The 20,087-nt window shown below is 38.9% G+C and overlaps 1 protein-coding gene across 1 annotated transcript in view; it reads left to right on the plus strand.

Moving 5' to 3' along the window:
* Window positions 1-5,214: 5,214 nt before the first annotated feature.
* cabp4 (calcium binding protein 4) overlaps window positions 5,215-20,087 on the plus strand; it is a 17,138-nt gene continuing 2,265 nt past the window's right edge. Inside the window, exons 1-6 of the mRNA XM_035659742.1 lie at window positions 5,215-5,270; window positions 6,178-6,307; window positions 12,059-12,089; window positions 12,491-12,634; window positions 18,062-18,171; window positions 19,632-19,779. Coding sequence (XP_035515635.1) covers window positions 5,215-5,270; window positions 6,178-6,307; window positions 12,059-12,089; window positions 12,491-12,634; window positions 18,062-18,171; window positions 19,632-19,779 — 619 coding nt within the window. The remainder of the gene's footprint in view (window positions 5,271-6,177; window positions 6,308-12,058; window positions 12,090-12,490; window positions 12,635-18,061; window positions 18,172-19,631; window positions 19,780-20,087) is intronic.

The following is a 20,087-nucleotide window of genomic DNA, read 5'->3' on the forward strand; positions in this document are numbered from 1 at the left end:
TTTCACCAGTCTTTCTGAAAAAATAAAGCATTGCTAAAAAAATTGTTTTTAATTCTCTGGGAGTTACAATTTAACTTAGGCTCTCTTCAATACTTGGTCAGACATAACTCGTCAAAAACAACTCATCAGGATTAAAAATAAAAAGGCAGAAATTAATGTGTGTTATTCAGTAAGAATGTTTCAAATAATGCAGACCATGGTAATATTGTGGATAACAAAACAGTCTGAAAAATGTCCCATTGTACCGAAAGACCTTTATTCGAAAAACAAATGGGCCATTATTTAGACTATTGGGATTTCAGAATAATGTGCCGTCAGAACAATGGCATGGCACCTTTGTCGCTTTGTCAGTTTAAGTGATTTGTTTTTCATGGACATTGACTTTTGGCCTCACAGTGTAAAAACTTGAAACATTTACTAAATGATTTTCAATAAACTTATATGGGTTTGACAGCACTCATCTGTAAACACGCACCTGTAATGATGGACCCACAGGTTGGCTGATCGAGGTTAAAAAGGTTTAATGATTTCACATCTTAAATTTAAAGCCATTCAGACCAAAATAGATTGAATCAAATTTAAATTCATCTAGATTCATAGGAAGGCTCATCTGGTTCCTCAACATATCTGCAGTAAGACAATATCATTGCCCTTTTTGTTCTTGAGGACAGAGGCAGACAGCTACATCTCTAATCCCGACATATTTAGCTGGATAATCACCTTTCATTATATAATCCTCAGGTTAGGTAAGGCTTCATACAATAGAGATACACCTCATTCACATTCATCAGCCAAGACAAGACGAAGTATCAGATTAAACAAAACAAACAGAATAAAATCTTCTTTTTCTTTCCTTTCTTTTGGTGGCTGAAGAAGGTAAGCTTGTTTAAAGATGTATTTTGCTGTACTAATGATTTGTAGAGAAGTGTCAGCTTGTTTTACTCTGCAACGTTTAAAAATTCAAAGCAACTGCAATCAGCTATGGTTGTCTTGTACACATCATGTTTGAGGTTGCCACTTGGAATCTAATGAGACTGACAGACGTCTCTTCTCTGCTTTATACTATTTGATTATCTGGATCTCAAGTATATTTTGCTGCACAAGCCGACAGATGGCCAACCCACTGTTTCTGTTTGTTTTGGTTCAATATTTGTGCCCCCGTTGCTTGCTACAATCACATCAACAGACTTATTTAAACCAGCTCCACTGTGTGATTATCAGGCTAGGCAAGGAGGATGAGGTTGTAATTAGACAAGAATTATACAAAGCAGCAATAAGGAGATTGTCCCAAATAAAAAGACAGGAAAAAATGTCTGTGAATGAGAAAAATATCTCATCCTCGCCTTCTGTTACGTTCTATCTGCACCAATACTGAAGGCGACAGTCTCATTTCAGAGCCGTGACATGAAATCAGTGCTGGGGGGTGGGGGTTAGGGGAGGTAGAGGAAGTGGTGGAGAGGTGTTAAGATAGGTGAAGATAAGATGGAGTGCCAGACCCGATTGCATTACTATTGGTTGTTTATGGATCAGACACAGGCTGGTTTGGCCCTCTGGGATTGATTGTCTTCTGACTGGACAGCAGGCGAATGGAAAGATAATACGGAAAACAAAGAGAAAACAGAGAGAGAGTACAAAGCTGGACGAAGCCTCACCTGAACTCACAGCCAATCCGAGTGGAGTTGTGAGTGTTTTTCTATCCATGGCTTTGTATTCTGTTTTTTACATCTGCCAGCTCGGTAAATTTTTGACCCATGGCTCGTCTGTTTGCCTGTTAATTGGAAGGGTCTCTCAAAATATGTGCCAAGTGTTTCATTCTGACAACTTTCTGCGAACAGAAAAACAGAAAATGGTTAGGGGAACATCACAGATTTTACACATCAAAGTCTGTTTACAGGTGTTGGGGAGTATACCTGACAATAACTGTAGGCTCTTGTGGCTCCAGAGGGAGCTGCACAACGTCTCCAGTGACATTAAGAGATCTCACTTGAGAAGAGTACGAGTTTAAAATGAAAAACATCTGTGGGTGTGAGTTAGAAAGGCATGAGGTTACCCTCATCTCTGCTGGAGGCTTACAGCTCAGGGCTCCATTAGCTGCTGTTGGTATAACACACCCAAACCTCTGACTGATCTGTCTGCGGATGAATTGCATTGTGGCTAATGTAGCCGTAGCCATTAGATTTTGACAAGGCGGGAGAATGCATGGAATAAAAATTACAATATGGTATCTCTGATTGTGAGGCATTATTTTGATCCTACTACCCATTGTGAGTCTGACAATGTTATAGGAATGCAACACTAAATCATCTTTTAAATATTTCACTATATACGTTTTCCTTTTAACTACTAATCTCTCATAAATTAACAAAACAAATCTGTCAATTTCTGCCTAGTTGTCCAGCATTTGAACACAACAAATTTCATCCAGTCTTCACCAGATTTGGTCCATGTTTGAATCCACCCAAAAACAGTTTTTCAGTATATCACACATTTTCACAATAACTGGCTGCCAAAACAACAGCATTTGTAGCTAGTTCCTTCAAAATGTCTACTATGACCTATGTTTCTGTTTTCCTGATGAGGACCTCTAGCAGCTGTGTGAATTATGGCTAAACCAAACCTTAACCACAGAGATGACAAAGCAGATCAATAATAACACGGAACACAATAAATATGAAGGGCCATAATAGTGAATGATTTAAGCACTTTAGGTATTCTCCAAAAATTACGACCACTATTGGTGGTCGCTCTGCATTAATCGAAATATTATCGAAATCGCAATACAAGCAAGTGCAATATGCAAATCACAGAAGCTGCAATTTTTTGACAGAGGTAACATTTCTGACAGCTTTATCATGAGGTACTGTAGTTCTGAAGAGATGTCCTGGCCTATAGATCTTGTTCTTTAAGAAAACATGTTTTGTTTACAGTACATAAATGTCACATCATCAGGATTTAAATTTGTGATGCAAAAATGATCAGTCCACACTAATCGTGAATCATATCATGTCAAAATATGTTTTTACCATATTGTACAGCCCTAATCCAGTTTATATATATATCAAAATGACAGATTTAAAGGATTGTGCAGCCTAGGTGGCGTAATAACCTCTTTGATATCTATTTTCAGTCTGCTTTCTGTCTGTGCGGCTGTATGAGTCTTGTTTGTAGAAAATATACAATGAATCCCAGCACTCTTCTCTCCAGTGCCTCTTGTGAAATATATTTAGAATATCCATTCAGTGTTTAACCCCCAACGCACCAGCTAGGCCCATTCAGCTCCTACCACAACATCACAGCTCTCCAGTGGAGCCTGCTCTCCATCATCAGCTGTGTTAGTTGTGTTTGTTTTAGCCCAGTCCACCTGGCCCTCCATTTCATTACTTCAATTAGCGTGATTAGGATCTAAAATTGCTTGTGTCGGCGCGGTGATTGACAGCAATTGGCCACTTAGGGAGGAGAGCTGCAGACACACACACAATGCTGCTCAATGGCTTGTGTAGTGAAACACGCATGTGTGCAGTCTGTGTGTGTGTGTCTGTGGGTGTGTTTGTTTACCCTGATGGGAGTTGGGCTCACTGAAGATGAGAACAATTCTTCAGGCAAACAATGTGAGACCAACACCATAGAAAGTCCAGATATCTTGCTTTACCCACATGTGCCTTGTGAATGTTTGAGGGAGTGGAGGAGACGGATTGAGTTAGTCTGTTTGTGTGTTTTTATTAATGTATCTTTAATGCACAGCATCATATATGATCTGCTGTGCATATCTACATAAATTAACATACATTGCTATACTAGGCCTATGAGCATAAAGTACAGTGTAGTATATACAGATACTATAAATAATTTTCAAAGAATTCCACAACTGTAATCATGTGTTGATATGAAAATTCCTCCCATCTCCACCCGTACAGTTTAACATGCTCTAAGCGTGTTGCAATCAGCATGTATCACATGCACACTGATAGAGCATGACAGACAGGCAATCACTCCTCAGTCATGGCACGTTTTGTTCAACCCAGCAGGAGTTGGGAATGTGGCTTGTTTGGCAGAGGCACATTAAACGGTTGAGCGTAATTTAGAGGACTGGCTGGTCTTCATGTCTCTTCTCATTAAGGCCCTTGTGGTATACGAGGGCCCTAAGTAGCGACTGCTGGAGCAGATCCTGGGTATCTGTCTCTGCACAATCTTCGTGGCATGTGAGAGGGCAGAGTGAGGCGTTATGTTTATAGTGCATCAGTGCCAAGTACAGGCCGTTCATCATCAGGCGTTGATAGCCAGAACCGCAGAGGTCCATGACAGAACATTAATCTGCCTCTCAGGCAGCCATAAGTCTCTCCTCTTCCTCCTCCTCTGCAAGTCATACTCATGATTGTCATTCACTCCCTTTTTCTTCATCTTTCTTTTTCATCTTCCTCCATCTCACGCTCCCATCATTCTAGTCTTTCACAACATCCTTCTTCTCCTCTCCTTTGATCCATTCATTTTGGTTGTCTTGAGCTTTCCACCCACTCTCACTCTTTGTGTATCATTTTGATTTTATTGTTTGGGTGTGTGTCCTCTTGTCCAAATGAATCTGTCTCTGAATTGGATTGGAGTGATTCCTCCTCCTTCTCCCTCAAGATGTAGTAGTCATAGTTTAAACAGCACCCTGTCTCCACATTTGATGTTTTACGAATTGTGAAAATTGTTAAAATGTGTAATGTGAAAAGGGTCATTCATATTGATCATCACCTGACTCTGCTGTTCCATTTTAGCATCATTAAGTGAATAGTTTTGGTTTTACAGCCCACAAATTTACTGTTTTTAATTCATCATCCAGCGGCTGCTTTTTAGAGAAAAAGCTCTGATAAACTCACTGTGCACTACCTAGTGCAGCACCAAATGGCTTGCTGATGAACACAGTAGAGGATTTAGCAAACTAAAAAGCACGATATTTCCCTCAGGACGGGAGCAAAACACAGCTAAAAGGAGAGTGGTAATGGACTGGTTGTCAGAAACATGCCTGCAAATGAATGCTAATGATGCTCCTTGTTTGATGGATGTGTAAATACGAACAGAGAATATGTGCTACTGTATAACTACTTTATGAGGTGTTGAATTATTAATGCAGCTTAAATAATGTTGAATATCAAAGTTTTAAATGCATATTTAGCCTTTTGGAATCTGACTGTTCCTTTGGAAGATTTCTTGTTTCTTTTTTTTCACTCCAGGATGTCTGTGAAAAGTGCAAAGGGAGGACCAGAAAGTAGACCATCCTCTGCTGCCAGGTCAGTGAGATCTAACTAACAGTCGTGGAGGAAATGAATAGGGAATGAATACACTTATAAAGTCAAATTAACAATTTAATTAAAAGCTTAATCAAGAGGTGAGATTTAAATCTGTACTTGATACGATATCCGGATTTATTTCTTAGACAGTAATGAGTGCTCAAAAGAAAGATGGATACACAAGAGATGGTGTAGCATGCTTTGGAAAGATTTTTTATATTTTAGTTTCTGGGTAATAAAGTCTGTAAAAATTAAAACAATTGTCTCCCATTGCTGCTGCTGTCCATCAGCAGTCTGATCCATCTTAATTCTCCAACAGAAGGCCACAAAGTTTAGTGATTTTTATCGTTTGTTATGAGAAATTTTAAAAAAGTATTAATATTGATTACAAGACATTAAGTGCACTTTGAATTGATTAAGGCTTCTTTCTCTCCTAGCATGTCTCCACGAGGAGGGAGGGGTGCAGCAGCTGGCAGATCGCCAGCTACGAGATTCAAAAGCAAGGCCCTTCAGCTCAGCCTCTCCAAGAAATTCTGGTTATTATCATTCTCTGTTTCTAATCAACATTGATTAGGACAAGGGGAGTGGGTTGTGTAGATTTGTGCACCCAATTAGTGCCACCAATTGGTGCATTAGCTGCAAAACAAGCTTTCAGAATTTCAAACTTGTCCTCCTATGAGACGCTTCCTTCCTCCTGCAAGTGACTGACGTAAACACTGATGTCAACTGATTAAACTGCTGACGTTTTTCAATCATTTCACTATTATTTAAAGGGAGGTTGGATGGAGTAATCACCCAAAAGGCACTTGCAAGTGTGTTTATTTAAGTAAGTTAGGAGGGGGAAGTATAGGTCTTGCTTTGATGATGACAGCTCTCAACACTTGGCACAAAAATGCACACTTCACAGCTCAAAGTCGCCCTCGGCCCAGGGGAAGGGCTCTGGTGAGGAGGATGCCAGTCAGCGCGGTAAAAGGAGCAGCAACAGCTCAGCGGTGGCCGCTGCCTACATCTCCTACCTCAATAAGCTGTTTGGACAGGTCAGTTCAACAGCACAGTACAACTCATGCTCACATGTGTGTTGTCACAGTCTTGACACACTTGCTGGTTACTAGGTTACTCCAAAAAAAGGACATTCGTGCAGTTTCAAGCTTCCTGTTTTATAAAAAAACATCATCAGGAGCAGGTGTCAGAGAACAGCATTTAATAAACAGCAGGTGTGCTCAATTGCATCAATTAAGCTGATGATGTCACAGGCGTAAACTACTTGTAACATGAATACACGTCAACACCGACACCCACATCATTTCCTGAGTCATATACCTGTCCCTGAGAGACTGTCCTGTTTTAGCAAGTGACACAAAATGACAGATGTTCAAGTGCCAAAGCCCTCTAGTGGTCGTGCTAATTAGTCTTGTCTGTCCTGAGCAAGGGAAGGAGTCAGTTGTTGTTACCATAGAGCGACAAAGTCCTCAGAGGGAGGAGGTTTGGGTTGATGGGTCAACAAAAGACCTGACATGAGGGACCACTATTCATGTACTCATTATCACGATTGTTCCAATGCCATTCTTCCCAATTACTATTTTATTCCACAATGTCTTTGTCTGTCAATCAAGACAAACAGGGCAGAGCCATAGTACATTCATTTCATCAGGAATAAAAGCAGCTGGAATTAAATAAATTAACTACAATACAGTGTTATTGTGAAAGGAAACAGCATTAAGTAACATTTTGCGAAAATGAGCCGATGTTTGAAACTCTATTTGTATTATTACACAATATTATGGTTACAGTCTATATTTATACATATGATTATTTCTTTAGTTAATTTTGTACATTTGGGACTCCGTAGGCCATGAAGGATGTTAGACAGATAGTTTAAAGAGAAAGGCAAAGAAAGGTTGATGAAGTAGAGGTTTATAGCCCGAGTCACAGCTGAAAGAAATACAATCAATAGATCCATTTTCCAACTTCATTCAGTGTAACATTAACACAGACTGGAGCTGGAAAATAGGTCAGTTTGTTCAGCTGATTCTAACTATCGACTGAAAATATAAACACTGGTTGTAGCTGTTTGCAGTGAACGGTCACTATCTGAAAATAAACACCCTGTTTGCAAACCATTAATTGCTGATATAGAATTGGTCAAATGACTGTGGAAAGTCGATGTCATTACCCACCTCTATACATTAAAAAATGAAACCACCTGACCAGGACTGTGGACTTGTTACATCATCCTCTAAATCTACAAAAAGAAAAAATACTAAAGTCACTCCAATAATTCCACTTCACAAATGATATACTGGCGGGACACTGGGCTGCCAGCCATGAATGCACTGGCTGGTTCAAGTTAAGCTTTGGCTCTGTTTATGCCTGATACCCTGATCCCAAATTGCTTGGGCAACTGACAACTGGAACTGAGCCAACAAATGATCCAGCTCAATGGCACCTTGTTCATTACCGTTAAAAACTTTAGTTGATTTATATAGAGAGGCCACAATTTACAGTGTACATTTAACTGTAATATAAAATATTATAATTTGTATTTTTATTTGTATGTGTACTATATTTTCTGTCCTGTAATCAAGAGGATTAGTGTGGCCCTTCACAGAAACTAAAGAAGCTGGTGTTTGTGGTGGTGGGAGACAGAGAGGAAGACTTTAGCTACATGGTTATATCTTTACATAGAGAAAATGGATGTGGATCAGATCCAGGATGTTAATACGACTTAAAAACTTTTTATCAAGGACAGAACCCTGAATGGCAAATACCCATTAAAATAATTGGTGGGAAATGGACAGTAATAACAAGGACTTATTCTATGTTCTACTAAAATTGAAAATTAAAATTTCACATGCAGAAGGTCATAATTATTTATGCATTATTTAGATAATGCACCACCATTATGTCCTAAGATGTCAATATTTGGAATACTTATATACAAATGGCCCATTCAGAGATGCTTCCATCTAGGAATTGACTGTTTACAACAAAAACAGTAGGTTTTGGCAGAAAAGGCTCTGCTATTTGAGGGAGCTCTCATAGATTTGAGTAGCAACCCCCCTTAATAAACATAAATGAACATTAACATAGTTAAAGTTAAAGCAACAATACCTAAAATATAAAGAGGAGACTGTGGTGGAGGAAATTGCAGAAGCAAACAGTGTTGGCATGAAGGTATCAACAGTAACAGTGAGACATGTCAGGTTATAATTATCATGCTGTAAACCTGCATGAATATGACAAGTCAGCTTATGCCAAACAGTTTATTAATGAGCCAGTAATTTTGATGCATGAATGAAGGATTTACAAAGTGCAGGACATTGACTCCAGAGACCAGATTTCTCATCCAAACTCCAAATCTGTGATTAGGTTCAGGCAACAAAAGCACTTGTTTCAGTTAAATGTTAATGTTGTCCCCCATGTCCCATGTTGTTCAGACATGCATGTTTGAAGTACTTTTATGGCATTTGTCTTTATTTGTTCCTCACGCCTCAAACATGTTTTTTTATTTTACTTTTACAGTCAGTTGTCAGATCAGGGTTCCTTCTGTTCAGTGACTTGTATTCCCCTTTAATATTATAGTAGTAGTAGTAGCTGTAGTAGTTTTATTGTTTTTATTATTATTATTTTATAGGATGAAACTCATAAAAGATGCTTTTAATCATGAAACCATATGGGACACTGCTGAGACCTTATTACAAAACAGAGCCAAAGGCTTTTCCATAAATGCCTTCATCACAGGAAAGGATTTACTGTAAAAGATAACAGAGAAATCTACGCCGAGGGGAGTTGTGTGCCTATGAACATTTTAATGATGTTTCATAACTAGATTTCTTAATAACTAATGGGACTGTTTCATTGTTTTAAAGTAATTTATGGGAAATGGTATCCATTGCACAGTGACCTTGGGCTACTGTGGACTCCACTTCCACATCTTTCCCTGAGTTACTACCTCACCTGCCATGCCTGAGCCACCCTTGTTTTACTGTGACAGTCCCTGGTTTAAATTTACTATTAGCCAGGTAGAGAAGTCTGCATTGTATCCACAGGATAAGGGACAGACTGTTTTGGTTGCTGCTCTGACACTGAGGCAGGGAGACCATCCATCCTGCAGCAGTCCTAATCCCTGCCTCAACACAAGTATTAATAACCCCCTTAGCAAGGTTCACTGTCAGCCCTCATTAGATCCAACTGAAGGAGGACCGACAGAGACAAATAGCTGAAAAACAATTGATGCATTTACATGTCAGAGCCACAGCAGATGGATGTGAAGTAAAACAGGCCATACTCGTCTATTTGTGATATATGTGCATTCTCCAACTGTAGTGTAAGTGTCTTTTCTATCTGAGGACCATTTGTGTTTGTGTGAAGTATCCACATACCTCGCATATGTGTCTGTGTGTCATGCTTACAGAGCAGTGGGCTGTTCAATGGGCCATGTGAAGGCAGACAGAATGAAATTAACTGTTAATGGGCTCGTTCAGATGGATGAATTGAGAGTCTGTATGGCATGCTGTCTAATCCTTTTCTGGAAGAAAAAAAAAATCCAATTAATGTGTTGACCTTGCTATCTAAATATGCCCTTGTAGGCTGGAGGATTTTGTGCGGGATAAACAACAGTTCTGGACTCTTGGCAACAGAGGTGTTTTTTTATGCTGCAGCATCAACAAACATATTAAAACTTAAGAGGTTTATATAAATCAGAAGTGTTTTAGCATTTGAGGCAGAGTACAAGTATAGTGATATAACTCTTGATGCAATTGTGTCCTGGCATTGCATTTGTGTTTCGACTCTGTTGGCAATATTATACAGTGAATAATCATTTGAACGGCTGCCACGCGGAGCAGCTTCCAAATAAACCATGGGAGCCTCTCCTTTTCCTGAAGCTATTGTGCACTTGAGCAGGATGACCTTGTATGATTTATGTATTAGCCACCCTGAGTGCCAGCATGTATTAGGAGGAAAATATTGCACTTCTCTTTGCATTTCACTTTCACTGCTGCTCTGATTTGCCTTTTTATCTCTCACTTTTCCAGCTGTGAAAAGAACAACTAAAGGTTGAAAAATCCTTTTTCTCTGTGAAGTAGAAATAAAGTGATGGTAAAACAGACACTTGATTAAAAGCAAAGGTCCTACATAAAATGTCAAAGCATTGATGCAAGTTGAGCATTAAATAGACTTAAGGATCAAATTGAAGCCAATGCATTAAGACTGTCTCAGCATTCAAGTTTGTCCTCCAGTGCAACATATTTTTGGTGATTTTTTGTTTCCTTTTCATGTAAAACCTCAAAAAGGCTTTAGCTATAGCTATAGCAACTTTATAAACGTAATAAGGTAAAAAGGTCAAAAAATTCCCTCAGAAAATACAGCAGAATAAAAGTAATGTCTGAGTAAAATGCCAGTATTTTACATGCAAATTGTTACACCTATCCACCTTATATTAGTTTTGAAATCAATTGACCCTCAGCAATTTTTCCTATTGGATGAAAGTGAGGAAAAACAAGCCTACAGCAAATCGGCGCACATTTGTTCACACTATAATGAGAGCTTTTATAAGCTTGAGTGTCAGTCTTGTCTCTTTGAACTTATAGATATCCTCAGGCTCGTGGTGTCTTTGTGCTAAGCAATATCTCCATATGTCAGGCTCATTTGCTCTATACGAAGATGACTGAGTTTTCATGTTTCCTGCTTCCCCTGTGGATGTGATGATGTTCTGTGTTGAGTTGCATATTGTTTGTGTCAAGTTTCTTCAAAAGGAATCTTGCTAAAGATGCATTGTCTCCCTGCTTTTAAAGGATGATTAGTTTCATTTCATGATCTTTTAATATTGAAGCTTTACATAAGTAAATCATTGTTTCAAGGATAGATGCATGTGATATGTCTTGCTAAAATATGAGCACATTTTTGGCCAACATACTGTACAATGGGTGTAATCCATGCAAGCTCTCAAACCTCTAAGCTCATCCTTTTTAAGCTAAAATTTGAAGTGTATTTCTTGCCTGAGGATGTGCATTTGCACGGTTTTGCAACTGATGACCAAATTATAATGTGTTCTAATCAAAATTGTCTGTCCGCAACAACTGGAATATATTAACAAATTGCTATTTTAAGCCCTAAGCACACATAAAATTCACTCCAATCCATTATTCTTAATGACTATCAACGTGGAGGTTTGGTTCCTAGCTCCTGGCTTGCCTCAACTTCCCTGAAAACACATGAAAAGGGGAAGAGAAAAAGGGAGGATGAGAGGGAGAGATCACCCTGCGCAAATGTCAAAACAAGGCAAAGAATACTGAATGTTTCGCACACAAGGTTATATGCAAATTATATGTTTTGTGTCTGTGTAAGAAAGTGTGTAAGTGTATCTGTGTCTTAGTTTACATGTATCTGTGTTTCTTTGTGCAGTGTTTCTGCAACTGCCACATGGTCTTGCGTGGGTGTGTATTTTTATGCACACGGACTGAGCTTATTATGCTGCGTCTCCCTCAGGATGCTGCAGATGTAGAATGTGTTTGTTTGCGTGCATGTAGTTAGTGTGTGGTATTGTGTCATTTTGCAAATTAGAAAGACATGTCGCTGGGTGAAATCCCATTAGAGTTCACTGTCAGCATGCGGCAGTGTTGACATGATATGCATGTTATTCTAATTTGGTAGTCAAAAACAGATTATCACTGGGGTTTTTCTCAGGAGAATTTGCTTATTTAAAGCCATCCTGATTTTACATCCTGTCCTTCGATGCTGTCTTGTAATTATTTCCACTGTCTTTTCTTTTCTTTTCTGCTCCACAGGAGAGGGAACTGATGCCAGAGGAGTTAGATGGTAAGATGTGGTGGGTGTAATTACGATGCAAACAAATGATAAATCACCAGTCGATTGCGCAGCTTTATCAATTGTATTAATATTTCTCCTGTTAAGCTCAGTCCTCATTGTGATTCATGTAAGAGACTGAAGGTTTCTGAGACTGCTGTAATGGTTTGTCAATGAGTCAGAGCTACAACGTCAGTTAATGCAACATAACTCGCTGCTCTTAAGAGCTGGCTGTAGTTCTTTCAGTTGGCGTCAACAACTTACAGATAAGTTAAAACTTTGTTCAAAGTGTAACTATCAGTATCTGCACACACTGTGTGTACATGTGTGTGTGTTTGACTCTTGGGGGAAAAATACGTTACCCTACTTTAAGGTTTGTTGCCATTGCTGTAATTTGTTTATATGTCTGTCAGAGCTGCAGGAGGCCTTTAAGGAATTTGACTACGATGCGGATGGCTTCATCCATTACAAAGACATTGCAGACTGCATGAGGACCATGGGCTACATGCCTACAGAGATGGAGCTCATCGAGATCATCCAGCAAATCAAGATGAAATGTGTGTATTTACCTGTCTGGTTATATATGTTTGTGTGTGTGCAGTTTCCAAATCAGTGATAAAACCATGTGCGCATGATTGATGGGTCTCTCTGGGGCGAGTAGGTGTGAATACGTGAGTAATGTGTCTGTGCGTGTTGCACAAACACATGTGCTTGTATACGCGCATGTTCTTTCCTATGAGTCCGTGAGGAACTGATGTTTGTCTTTGAAGTTGGGGACATTCGAGACGTTTTAGCAGACTGATTAATGGCCCTCACACAGCAGGTGTACGGGTTTATGAGTGTGAGTCTGCATGAAGAAGTGTGTGCTTAATTGAGATCTAACTTTCTTCTCTCGGCTCTTAATGAGGGTGTGTTTGTCTTTGCTGTCTTCTCTGACTGATCAAGTATAGATTTGTGTGTGGTTGGTGTTTCAAAGTTTAAGGTGAATCATCATTGCATCGATTTCTGCCATAAGCCTGGAGAACCAGTTCCTGTAACACCTACCTAGTGTCAGAGCAAGGCCAGAAAATCTGAACAAAACCTTTGAGTGTCTGCCAAGACTTTACATAAACCTTCAATGGACACACAGGACTTAGATGCACGGAGCATGCAGAACTATTTTGTAGATCTTCATGAGTGTAACATTTGAGCAGATTTCTTTTAAAAGAATAAGATAAGATAGTAAGATTTTCTTACTAATTAAAAGTTAGATACATATGCACCTTTGCTCAACTACGACCAGCTACAGCCTAACTTGATCTGATGTGACCACAAGCGTATAGTGGCTGATCTTAACTAATGTTAACTTAACATTTTACTGTATAACTGACATTAGTACCTCTGTTCACAAAGGACTGTTCTCTATTATCCAGTAATGGTCAGTTCACCACGATATCACTGTTGGTTGGGGTTACAGGTGAAAGAAAGCAGACCTCTGACCACAACCAACCACACACATCAAAGGTGGAACAGACCTGAAACTTTCAGCCAAAGGGAGCATTGAAATCAGGGCTGCACAATTAATCGAACATTATCAAAATTGCAATGTGGCCAAGTGCAATAGCCAAATCACAGAAGCTGAAATGTTTTAATAAAGGTAAATTATAATGAAGTAATGCAGTTCTGAAGAGATGCCCTGGCCTATAAATCTTGTTCTCCAGATTTAAGAGAATATGTTTGTTTACTTCAGACTTCAATAAATGTCACATCATCATGATTGAATCATTTTTTCCAGTGAAAATTAAATTTGTGATCCAAAAACGATCACTCCCACAGTAATCGTGAATCATATAGCCATCGCAGTATCTGTCAAAATAATCGCAATATGAGGTTTTTACCATACTGTGCAGCACTTAGTGAAACAGCCTGCTTTCCAGCCTGCTCTTAAAGTCCAAACAAAATGAAATTGCTTTTTTTTATGTGCAACAGCATACACATCTGATCTGGAAATAAAGCAGCAACATCTCCCTTCTATCATGGGCAGACAGTGTCTCAAGAGCCACAGGCTCTGAACAACAACCCACAGTAGCTCTCCTGCTGAAGTCTCCTTCTTGTGGCTAACACTGGCTAACACACATCTTGGCCTGCAGTTAAGCTTGCAAACATTCACTAGGAGAACTGCTGTTCAGCTGCAGCACATTAAACTGCATGTAACTGTATAGCCGTTTAGATGCAGATGTAGTCTCTCTACCTATGAGTTGTATGCTACAGTACAACTTTGTTTAGTTTGTCTCCCGTTCCCCTGCTGGTGTTCACAACCGCAACTCAGCTTCTGTCAGTCAAACCCTGTCACGCCCCTTCCAGCCCACTGAGATGAAAAGGACTTTTTTCTATATATTTCCCTAAATACCTTTTTTCTCTCTTTATTTTAGTAATACAATCAATTAACAATGCATTCAAACAAACACATATTGATTTTTTAAAACGTAATTTATCTCAAATATATATTTTTTACTTATTTCAAATGGTATCCAGCCCTGCAGACAATTTTGGTTTTATTTGCTCTGCTGAAGAAATGGTGCTTCTGTTAACAGTTGACAAGATGCACTGTGAATAATGGGGGCATTGTTTTTGGAAAGGGATGTTGCTGCTGAACAACTTGTCATTTTTCGATTCTCTAAGCACCACAAAAAAAGTCTTTCACCTCCATTTTATTTGTGTGGAGGCAAACATTTCAGATGACTCAAAATGTAGGCAAACAAAACCAAACATGGCGAGACACCATTAGAGAAAAGTCATTTATTTATTTATTTTTGTCTTGTAATTGGCTGAACCATCCCTTTAACCAGGTGTGTGTAAAGGCAATGCCATTTTATATTGATTGTCTTAGAGACTTCTATGTGTGTATGTATGTGCCTGCTTTGAGAAATAAGCTATATTCAGGATCAGTTTACACATATTTAACATAGTGTTGAACCCCCAGGACAATAACACTAATAATGAGCAAAATACTGGATTTTGGGTCCACAGAGTAAATGTTTGGCCACAAAACAGTTACATCACGTTGGACACAGTAAGGCAGTGTTTCTCGGTTGTGATCCTCAGGGACCAGAGTGCATCTGGCTTCTGTGCTACCAGTTAGCTAATTAGACTCACCTGGAGTCCTAGGTGCAAATAGATTTTTTGATTAGATGTTAGGACGACAACAACAGGGATGCTACTGCTGCACTAACCTCACGTAAAGATTTCATATAAAAGTCCTCATCTGATGCAAAAAATGACAACATCAAGAATACTATTTTTTAAGCCTACAGAGTCCTAAATTACCAAATACATCATGCTGAATTATGGGGAAAAGTGTAAGAAATTACTTATATTTCGTTGTGGCTTTACCACTTGATGTAATCTTGCAGCTATGTTTTGAATTACCGTATACAGTAAGCTTTACACAATAGAAATGTAAAGCTGGAACAGGGAGATAAACAATATGTGATGCTACAAACTATGTAGAAAAACATTTTCCCTCAACCTCAACGGTAGCCACGAGAGGACTATTCAGGGATTTGGTAGTGGTCATACTACAAATTTAGACTTGTGTAGACTTATGCTATGTGTCATACTTTGTAATATGAATTATTCATCTTTTCAGTGATGCCTTAATTTGAACCATAAGGTAGAGTGGGCTTCAGACACTCTTAGTTTAATCTCTGTAATGTAATCCCTATAGCACCATTAACACCATGAAATTCACTCTTTTTTTAATATAACTAGCATCAATTAAATAATAATAATAATCTCCTTAGACTTTTGGGAGAATTTTTCTACTGTGTGATTATAGACTGACCCACTTAAGACACAGACATTCTTCAAGTTGGTGTCAAAGAAGCCCCCACAGACTGCTGCTCCACAAGGGTAAAGCCAGTCAGCCAAAAAATATACCATACCTTGAGGCAAGTATGAAAATTGTTGGCCAACTCAAAAATCATAGAATTAATGGCCTTTTATTTCAGAATCCTTCAGCTGCTGTTGTAACTAGTACATGACAGTTTAAGCCATTAGTTTCAGCAGAAGAAAGAAGAAGATTCAGCACCATTAAAAGTGCTCTTCAAGCAAGAAGAGTTTGACATAGATATTTTTCATCCTCAACAGTCCTGAAACTCTATGCACTGATTAAATTTTTTGAACCACAAAATGACCACATGGCTTTATTGAAGTAGTCTTTCACATCCGCCAAGGCACGGCTAATGAAAACAGGCCGAGTGTATTGGTCTACACTATCAAATAAGCCTGTCTTTTGTTCAACTAATAACATGAGCCTTCCCATTGTATCGGTCTGTTTTGATAATTACCATGGGGATCAAACAAAACAAAGCTGGTTCTAAGAGGGTTGAAGGAAACATAATGAGCACATAGCTGAATGTATTGTAATAGTTTCCATGCACTAAGGACATTCATACACGTTTCACAGACCATCTTGGTATTAAGTCAGGAAAGACCAGGTGCAGTACGACTACCTTTACTACCTCTAAGTACTAAGTCGTTCTAAGTACTTGTACTAGTATTTGTACCTTGAATATCTCCTCATTAGATAGCGTTAGTGTTGGTGGTACCTGGAGAAGTGGGTATACTAATTATTGCTATTCGTCCAGCAAAGGATAAAAGAGCCTGTGTTATAAACAGTGACATGTAAGATTTAATTTCTGCTGCTTGACCTCAGTGAGTATAGATCATTATAAATTAACATTGGACACAGAAGTGGTGCAGATTTTGCAAACAGTACTGGCCCACAGACTAAAGGCAAAGGAGACAACTACATAGTTCTGCATTTTGAGTGAAGTACTCCCTATTCCTTACTTCATCCACTCTTGAAAATCAGACAGCTATGCCCTGCCTGCGGCATAAAGAATTCAGCTCGCATGACCACTATTGAATGATGGCATCATAGGGGATTTAGCAGTGAGTATACCCAATGTTGACTGAAAAATAAGTGTTACTGCCTATATGCTGCACCACTGGGTAGTGTTGATAACTGCACTTATATAATTAAAAGGAATCATTTTACTCCACATTTATTTGGCAGCTTTACCTCACTAAAATAGGATAAGCTCAACAATATGATAAATTATTGTCCATTTGCCCAACTGAAAAAGTCCTGGAAAAATGACACAGGAAATATTGGTTTTTCAATTAATTTGGTGCTGACATTGTGACCGTCTAAAGGCAAAGGTATGCTCAAAACGAACACACTTTTATGATGTATCTGACGGTCAGATACATCATAAAAACGAGTTTCTGACTATTGCAAGGCAAAAGCTTGAGCAGAACAACCAGTCGAGGCTGGGGTGAAAAGCTTGCCGTCGTCGAGAAGGGCAACAGGCATTAATAGTACTGGGGGTTCAGATGCTGTTCAACGACCTGACAAGCATTTTGACTTGAGAATACAGATGAAGTCTCTGTATAATAAAGTTTGTTTTACCAGTAAATTACTCAATATTAAGATTTCCTGACTAATTTATGCATAAAAGAAATGCCCATAATCAATTTAGGAATATACCGTGAATGTCAAAAATAGAAACTAGTAAAACACATATAAAACAAGATAGTTAAACTTGTATTTCCATCTGAGATCTGTGATGTTAAATCTTGGCAAGCACAGAAACATTTGCAGTGTAGCAGCTAAAGAAACAGATATTTCTCTCAAGAGCTGGTGGAGAACAAAACGAAGCTAAAAGTAGAGTGAATATTGGACTTGCGTTCAGTAGGTCGCCAGAAACATGACTCCAAAATGAATGCTTGTGTCTACTGCATGCGTAAACAAACAACTGTTTGCTACCATGTTCAGCACATTGACTACAAAGTTATAATATGTTAATGTCGTCATGCTTAATGCATGAATCTGTATATGAAGCATAGACACTCCAGGGAGGCATAGAAGTTATTACTTGGTAGTCTGTGCGTGTGTGTCTGCAGCTACTGTATATGTGTGTCCTTCTGTCTTTCTGCAGGGGGTGGGCATGTGGACTTTGATGATTTCTGTGAACTAATGGGGCCGAGGATGTTGGCTGAGACGGCTCATATGGTCGGGTTGAAGGAGCTCCGCTGTGCCTTCAAACAGGTGAGAGGTCCCCAGCTAGAAACTCTAAAGAAGTCTGACTTCCAGCCAGGGAAAGGGGCCTATGACAGTACTTTGAAGTGTGCAACAGGACCTTTCCTTCGAGGGTGTCAAGAGTGCATGGCTCTTACTTGTAAACAAGTCCGAGGGAAGAAGGGGAGCTGGCTGTGAATGCAGAAGTAAATTGTTTAAGGGGAAAGGAAAATATTGATATTGATGCTGTTTTTATGAAACCTGATCCCTGCCATCCAAAGAGACACAATTTATATTCTATATGTGTCTCACCTGTTAATTTGTGCACATTAGACACTATTGAGTTTCCTCTTTGACGTCAATACAGAGGCAGGTACACAAGTTGATGATACTAAATGGATTGTCCCCCAAAGCCTAGGTGTGACGTAATCTCTGACCAAGCAAAACAAATGAGGCGATCATGTTATTTATGAGCACAGATTCTCACACCTGGGTTCATCCATTTAACACATTACAGCATGATAGGTTTTTAATGGTTACTGCAAAGCAGACAACACTGATAATGTGATCTTAATGATTATAACTGACAATGTATTGGAGTGTACAATATGCTTCTGGGATTAATTCATCTATATTACAAATGTAGCCGTGTGCACTTAGTTTGACCAGGTTTCTATTAAAACCAAGGGGGAAATTGAACATCAGTCATTAAAGTGATATTTAGTTTAATTACAAATTAGTGTATAAAATGTGCTTTCTACGTGGAAATATCATACATTGTATAGTTGTACAACCAAATGTAACCCCCTTTGGAGCTATAAAGCAAATTTTGTCAAAAAAATAACCCACTCATTGACAAATATTGAATTTTTTAAGCGTAAGCTGTTCTGTTGAAAGATCCGACATATCTGCGTCTTCAGTTTATTCCTCACTTGTGCGTCATCGTCAAGGTCCTGAGTATTGCTATCAAAGGCCAAAAATTCAGAATTATGAATTAGCTCTCAACTCTACTACTAAAACTTCTCCAACTTCAGAGCACTGTCTTCTCTCTGAACAAATGAGAATATATTTTCAACTCATCCCAACTGAGCCTCATAGTCACTTCAAAAGATTTTCTCACTTCAGTACTAACACCTCATGAGTCAGCAATGCCCCATCTGCAGATTCAAGCTGTTTTCAGACTTCCAGGGAACTCGTGCAGACATATTGTAACTATATACTGTAAATGTGACTTCTACTTTTAAAATATTTTTTTGCAAGGCATGATCTGTCTACCTCTGTCTGTTTTACTTATCACATCATGCTTTATTTAATCTCTCCGCCATCCTCATTAGCCCAGAAACATTTAATGCTCTTCTTTGGTCCTTGTGTTACCTCTAATCCTCTTGACCTATGATCTATTTATTATTATTGATTGATTTATCTATGTATTTGTCCCTTACTCACTACATGTTCATGTTCTTGATCTCCCCTAACCGTACATGTTGAAGTTTGATTGTGATGGCGATGGAAAGATCACGATTGACGAGCTCAAAGAGGGCATGAAGACCCTCCTGGGGGAGAAGCTGAAGAAAGGCGAGCTGGAGGAGATCCTCGCCGACATTGACCTCAACAAAGACGGCAACATCGACTTTGATGGTGAGCGGTTGGGGACTTGGGGGGAGAAATGTGTTGGACATGAGGGGACTCCAGGCAAGGTGTGAATGAGCATTAAAACAATTATTAAAAAACAATGATAAAACACAGAGACAGGAGGGACAAAAATAAACTGCTAAATAGAATTACAAATTGGTGTGATGCTAATAAATTTGAAATGACCAGGTTTGTGAACAACCTTTAAAGAGAAGAGTGAATCCAAAATCCTGATCCAAATTATGCTTGCACTTGTTGTGCATAAGAGCCAAGTTAACTTTCTTTTTTGTTAATATATTCGTCAGCCTTTTTTA

Source organism: Morone saxatilis, unplaced genomic scaffold (assembly GCF_004916995.1).
Source record: "Morone saxatilis isolate NCDOM2014 unplaced genomic scaffold, NCSU_SB_2.0 Contig17, whole genome shotgun sequence".
NCBI lineage: Eukaryota > Metazoa > Chordata > Actinopteri > Moronidae > Morone > Morone saxatilis.